Source organism: Heterodontus francisci, chromosome 48 (genome assembly GCF_036365525.1).
Source record: "Heterodontus francisci isolate sHetFra1 chromosome 48, sHetFra1.hap1, whole genome shotgun sequence".
In the NCBI taxonomy this organism is placed as follows: Eukaryota; Metazoa; Chordata; class Chondrichthyes; order Heterodontiformes; family Heterodontidae; genus Heterodontus; species Heterodontus francisci.
The window spans coordinates 11,569,106-11,575,823 of record NC_090418.1 but is presented as its reverse complement, the minus strand read 5'-3'; the positions used below and the strand labels follow the sequence as shown (position 1 = coordinate 11,575,823).

The window sequence follows — 6,718 nt, the reverse complement described above, 5'->3', positions numbered from 1 at the left end:
TGCTACGCACTGAGCCACAGATGACATGCTGGAACTGAGTCCCATCAGGAGCCAGTGCCTTTAGGAAGTGGGGGAAGGAGAGAGTGGAATGATGCAGAATGCACAGGAACGGGCCATTTGGCCCATCTGCTTCGTGCTGGTGTTTCTGCTCCAGACGAGTCTCCTCCCACCCCCCTCTTCATCTCACCCTATCAGCATGTCCTTCCATTCCTTTCTCCCTCACATGCTTATTTAGCTTCCCTTAAAGGCATCTCTGCTATTCAGAATACTCAAAAAATAATGAGAGGATTGACAGTTATCAGCAGGAAACCCATAGCTAGGCAATAACAAAAAAAGGCCATTTTATTTTGGAACGGAATAATAATCTGTACAGTTAACACGGACACACACAAGAGTATTTGGTGGGGATTATGCAGGCCAGAGAGCTAGAGTTCTGTTAGGTCGTCATTGAAATAGAGCAGAATCGATTGGCGGAAGTCATCGGGCTCCATCTGCAGCTCGTAGAACATCTCGTCCTCATCCTCAATCCCGTTCTCCGCCAGGGTGCTGTCCATCTTCAGTGGCACTCCCTCGTACTTCCATGTGTAGCTGGCTGCGTGAGCGTTATATTCAAGGTACCTCTCGAGTATGTCGTTCACTGTTTCTTCGCTGCACACCTGGTCAGGCCGTGTTTTGGGGGAGTGGGGGGGGGCGGAGAAAAAACATATTCGATTTAAAGAAAAAATTGAGGTACATCCATCTCCTGCGTCACTGCTTACAAGAAAAGATATCTTTTCCACTCTCTTATCCCTTCTGAGCCTTTATAGAATCTTACAGCACAGAAGGAAGCCATTCGGCCCATCCGTGCCTCCCCAAAAGAGCTGTCCCCTTCATCCCATATCCCTGCCGTCTCCATTCGGCCCACTGTGTCTGTGCTAGCTCTCTGAAAGAGCTCTCCCCTTAATCCCATTCCCCACCTTAGACTCTTCTATGTCACTGGTCAGGCGGACTGCTCCTTTTGTATTTCTCTTCTTTTACTTACACGTCCACCTGGTGCTGTTCAGCACCAAAGTGCAGCCAGTGAATCCGGTACCCAATATCCAAGTCTACATCTGTGTCACTCAGCCCTCTCACACTGCCAGTGTCAGCCCTGGCAACCTCCCCCTCCATATCACTCGGCCCTCTCACACTGCCAGTCTCTACCAATGTCTCATTCTCTTTCCTCTCTCCTCCTGTAAACTTTAGCAGATATTACAACCAATTAATACAGTAACTGACAGAGCTCATCACACACCTTCTAAAACTGCTTCACAAATACAATATTTGAGTCTACATATAAGATGGCGAGACAGCTCCAATAATGGACAAAGAACTTAGAGACTCTTGTCAATGTACTGATATCTCCCCGAGACTCCAGTCAGTGTACAGATATCTCCCTGAGAGAGGGGATTGAGGGACACCAGTCAGTGTACAGATATCTCCGAGAGAGAGGGACTGAGAGACACCAGTCAGTGTACAGATTTCTCCCTGAGAGAGAGGGGATGAGAGACACCAGTCAGTGTACAGATATCTCCGAGAGAGAGGGGATTGAGGGACACCAGTCATTGTACAGATATCTCCGAGAGAGAGGGACTGAGAGACACCAGTCAGTGTACAGATATCTCCCTGAGAGAGAGGGGATTGAGGGACACCAGTCATTGTACAGATATCTCCCTGAGAGAGAGGGACTGAGAGACACCAGTCAGTGTACAGATATCTCCCTGAGAGAGAGGGGATTGAGAGACACCAGTCAGTGAACAGATATCTCCCTGAGAGAGAGGGACTGAGAGACTCCAGTCAGTGTACAGATATCTCCCTGAGAGAGAGGGGATTGAGAGACACCAGTCAGTGTACAGATATCTCCCTGAGAGAGAGGGGATTGAGAGACACCAGTCAGTGTACAGATATCTCCCTGAGAGAGAGGGGATTGAGAGACACCAGTCAGTGTACAGATATCTCCCTGAGAGAGAGGGACTGAGAGACTCCAGTCAGTGTACAGATATCTCCCTGAGAGAGAGGGGATTGAGAGACACCAGTCAGTGTACAGATATCTCCCTGAGAGAGAGGGACTGAGAGACACCAGTCAGTGTACAGATATCTCCCTGAGAGAGAGGGGATTGAGAGACACCAGTCAGTGTACAGATATCTCCCTGAGAGAGAGGGACTGAGAGACTCCAGTCAGTGTACAGATATCTCCCTGAGAGAGAGGGGATTGAGAGATACCAGTCAGTGTACAGATATCTCCCTGAGAGAGAGGGACTGAGAGACTCCAGTCAGTGTACAGATATCTCCCTGAAAGAGAGGGGATTGAGGGACACCAGTCAGTGTACAGACATCTCCCTGAAAGAGAGGGGACTGAGAGACTCCCTGACAGAGTCAATCACTCATGATGCCTGGAGAGTTCTTTACTCGTGAGTATCAAGACGTTAAGACTCAGTGTCCTGCTCTGTATGTAGTCTAAAGATGAATGTTTTGAAACATTAAGACATATTACAGTCCCTAGCTTCCCCGAATCTGCTTATTAAAAGGATGAGGTTAATCCAACACCCTCCCTCACAGTGGAAAAGTGCTACCCAGTAAACTCAAAGCCAATTCCGAAAGAACTCTGCTTCTCTTTCCACAGATGCTGCCCGACCTGCTGAGTATTTCTAGCATTTCTTGTTTATATTTCAGATTTCCAGCATCTGCAGTATTTTGCTTTTATTAGATATTATTACAAGTATATTCAAGCTGTGTACCTCGATCACCTGTTCTTGGGATGTTAGAGTGTTGATGATTCGGATCTGTCTTGTTTTTTCACTTAAATACCCAACCTCGTACTTTGGATCTGTCCACCACGGTTTCCCGAAGTCATTAAACCAATCAATTCTCGGCAAGGGCGGTGGGATGTGAATAAAGCGGCCTTGAGGCGTGTGGTACTTTTGGCAATTGGTGAGCTGGTCAATCTCGATACGTATCTGTTTTGGAAATTAAGAGAATTCTATTTTTCCGTGGATTCTTATGGTAAACTTTAAGCCGCTTGCAATTCCATGGCAACTTCAGCTGGCCTGGGCTACCTCCTTCTCCAGCTGATGCATGAACTTTAACCGAGGAATGTTATTCCAGGACCCTGAGCCCTCAACTGCTACCCGCACAGCCGTGGCTCACTGGGAAACTCTCGCCTCTGAGTCGGAAGGTCCTGGGGTCGGGTCACAGGGACTTATAGAATCATAGAATGGTTATAGCACAAAAGGAGGCCATTCAGCCCTTTCTTGTCCATGCTGGCTCTCTGCAAGAACAACTCAGCTAGTCCCACTCCCCTACCTTTTCCCCGGAGCCCTGCAAATCCTCTTCTCCTCAGGTATTTATCCAATTCCCTTTTGAAAGCAACAATTGAATCCGCCTCCACCACTCTCAGGCAGTGCATTCCAGATCCTAGCCACTCGCTGTGTGAAGAAGGTTTTTCCTCCTGTCGCCTTTGGTTCTTTTGCCATTCACCTTAAATCAGCGTCCTCTAGTTCTCAACCCTTCCACCAATGGGAACAGTTTCTTCCTATCTACTCTATCCAGACCCCTCATGATTTTGAACACCTCTATCAAATCTCCTCTCAACCTTCTCTTCTCCAAGGAGAGCAGCCCCAGCTTCTCCAATCTATCCACGTAACTGAAGTTCCTCATCCCTGGAACCATTCTCGTGAATCATTTCTGCACCCTCTCGAATGCCTTCACGTCCTTCCTAAAGTGTGGTGTCCAGAACTGGACACAATACTCCAGTTGAAGCTGAGCCAGTGTTTCCAAGAGCAATGTGCTAATTTCACCCCTCTCCACGCGGTCCCTGTTCTTCAGGGTTTTCAATCACGAGAGGCATCGGAACCAATCCTGTTCCCAATGCCATGCACACGTGCGTGCTTTCCCGCAGGGGTCACTGGATGGACGGCCAGAGCAGGAAACTCTGGCTGCTCTACCTCTGTGAGGTGTGCAAAGCCAACTGTAGCGTCCCACACTGTCCCAGGTGAGCTCGGCACAAGCAAGGATTAGGCCTTGGGCCTATGTGGCTCAGTGATATATCAAGCAGTGCCTTTACCAACTATTCAACTGGAGAGAAGCTGACAGCAAATCGATCTCGTGTCTCTTCACGCAACAACAACAACTTGCATTTATATAGCACCTTTAATCTGGTAAACCGCCCCCAGGTGCTTCACAGGGGCGATTATCAAACAAAAATTTGACACCAAGACACATAAGGTGACCCAAAACTTAGCCAAAGATGTCGGTTTTAAGAAGCGTCTTAAAAGGAGGAGAGAGAGAGAGAGGGAGGCGAAGAGGTTTAGGGAGGGAATTCCAGAGTTTAGGGCCCAGGCAGCTGAAGGCGCGGCCGCCAAGGGTGGAGCGATGGAAATCGGGGAGAACACCCCGCTTCTAAGTTCCTAATGAGTAATTGAGACGCTTAGCGTAGATGCATTTAAGGGGAAGATAGATAAGTATGGTGAGGGAGAATGGAATAGAAGGATATGCTGAGAGGGTGAGATGAAGTAGGGTTCGGCGAAGGCTCATGTGGAGCGTAAACACCAGCATGGAGCTGTTGGGCCGAATGGCCTGTTTCTATGACGTACACACTATATAAATGTTTAAACCCTGACTTACCCAAAATTGTCAGCATGGTTTAAAACTGTTTAATCAGAAATTCGTGCCAATAGCAAATGGTCAGTGCCATTTACCCAATATAAGCAGGCAACTGTCCAGGCTACGTAGGGACAGTGTAAATGCTGGGGACTGTGGGCCCTCGTGGGAGATGTGAATTGTTTAAATGGTTATTGAAAGCCTTCACGCGATCCTCAGCGGACACCTCCCCTCCCGCTTGAGGTCCTGCACTTACGTCTTTACGTTTCTCATCAAACCAGTGGCTGATGTCTTTCCCGGCTGCTGCCAAAATAGGTTTCAGCAGAATATCACCTGAATAAAAGAGTACAGAATTAGGACAGCCAGGGGGAAAAACAAGGTGTCACTGGACAGCAATTAGGTGAATTCCCCTACACCATCCCGAAGCCCAGGGACATTGAAGGCAATGGTAGTGTAAGCCACAAAAGCATCAGGGCCTGCAGGGGAAGAAGGGCGCACAGATCTAGGAGTCATTCAAAAAGAAAGACTTGCATTTCTATAGCGCCTTTCATGACCTCAGGCTTTACAACCAACGAAGTACTTTTAATGTGTAGTCACTGTTGTACTGTGGGAAATGTGGCAGCCATTTTGCGCACAGGAAGATTCCACAAACAGCAGTGTGATAATGACCAGTATTTGTTGGTCGAGGGATAAATATTGGCCCCAGGACACCAGGGGAGAGCCCCCCACCCCCCCTTGCTCTTCTTTGAATCTTCTACATCCACCCGAGAGGGCAGACAGGGCCCTTGGTTTAACGTCGCATCCAAAAGACGGCACCTCTGACTGTGCAGAGCTCCCTCAGTACTGGGAGAGTCAGCGTGGATTTTGTGCCCAAGTCTCTGGAGTGGGCACTCCTGGCCGGCCTCCCATGTTCTACCCTCTTGAAACTTGAGGTCAGCCAAAATTCTGCTGCCCAAGTCCTAACTTGCACTAGGTCCCATTCACCCATCACCCCTTGTGCTCGCTAACCTACATTGGCTCCAGGAAGGCAACACCTCGATTTTAAAATTGTCATTCTTGTGCTCAAATCCCTCCATGGCCTCGGCCTTAAAGGTAGCCCCCCCCCCCTCCCCCACCCCACATCTCTATTAGCCTTCTCGAGCCCCACAACCACAGAATCATTGCGGTGCAGAAGGAGGCCATTTGGACCATTGTGTCCACACTGGCTTTCTGAAAGAGCAATTCCCTCAGTTCCACTCCCCGGCCTCTGAGATCTCTGCTGCTCCTCCAATTCTGGCCTCTTGAGCATCCCCTGATTCCCATCGCTCCACCATTGGCGGCCGTGCCTTCAGCTGCCTGGGGCCCCAAGCTCTGGAATTCCCTCCCTAAACCCTCTCCGCCTCTCTCTCCTCCCTTGAAATTCCTTAAAACCTACCTCTTTGACCAAGCTGTTGATCACCTGTCCCTACTATCCCCTGATGTCAAATTTTGTTTGATAATTGCTCCTGTGAAGCACCTTTGGGAGGGGGTGGGGTTTAACCAGGTTAAAGATGCTATATAAATGCAAGTTGTGTTGTTGTGGAGCTTGACCCTCTGACTGCACCCTTGCTGCAAACTGAAAGCTGGCTACCTTTAAACTCCTGAGCCAGGGGGGTCAGGTCGTAGACTTTGCCCAGGTAGGAGACCCACAGGTCATCCATGGTGTTGTGCACAGCCACCTCCTGACTGGTGTAGTAACGGGAGTGCAACATGGTCGATGGCAGCACAGTCGCGTCCTCCGTCGTCATGGAGACGCCTGCCTCACAGAGAGGGGACAAACGGAAGTGACGTCCCGACAACTGCTTCCGTGCCTTCAAACTACAACTTCCAGAATGCAGCGCGGGATTATTTTTAAACAATCTGTGAAAATCCATTTTAAAATGATTCCCGAAGCTTATTTTCAAGAACTACAAGAGCTAGAGATTTAAGTAACAAAAAAAGATAAGTTCGGGAGAAAGGGACTGGCGGTTTAGATCAGGTATTCTCGCGAGGTTGGGCTCTGCGGGTCAATGGGGGCCGCAGTTCTCGCGAGGTGTGGCTCTGCGGGGCATTGGGGGCCGCTGTTCTCGCGAGCCTGAGCTCT

At 49.1% G+C, this 6,718-nt stretch overlaps 1 protein-coding gene across 1 annotated transcript; it reads right to left on the bottom strand.

Annotated features, from left to right (window-relative positions):
* Positions 1-340: 340 nt before the first annotated feature.
* Positions 341-6,403, bottom strand: cyb5d1 (cytochrome b5 domain containing 1). Its single transcript, XM_068024054.1, has 4 exons — positions 6,227-6,403; positions 4,874-4,950; positions 2,757-2,975; positions 341-656 (listed from the first exon to the last, which is right to left on the bottom strand). The coding sequence occupies exons 1-4, from the start codon at positions 6,381-6,383 to the stop codon at positions 426-428; spliced, it is 684 nt and encodes a 227-aa protein (XP_067880155.1). The 5' UTR covers positions 6,384-6,403; the 3' UTR covers positions 341-425.
* Between the last annotated feature and the right edge of the window lie 315 nt (positions 6,404-6,718).

What these genes read in the sequence shown, in the direction of transcription:
- cyb5d1 (XM_068024054.1), bottom strand. Translation starts at nt 6,383, where the DNA reads ATGACGACGGAGGACGCGACTGTGCTGCCATCGACCATGTTGCACTCC. An exon ending in CCTGGCTCAGGAGTTTAAAG is followed by an intron (nt 4,951 to 6,226) that starts GTAGCCAGCTTT and finishes TCTTTTATTCAG; the next exon opens with GTGATATTCTGCTGAAACCT. An exon ending in CCCAAGAACAGGTGATCGAG is followed by an intron (nt 657 to 2,756) that starts GTACACAGCTTG and finishes CGGCCTGACCAG; the next exon opens with GTGTGCAGCGAAGAAACAGT.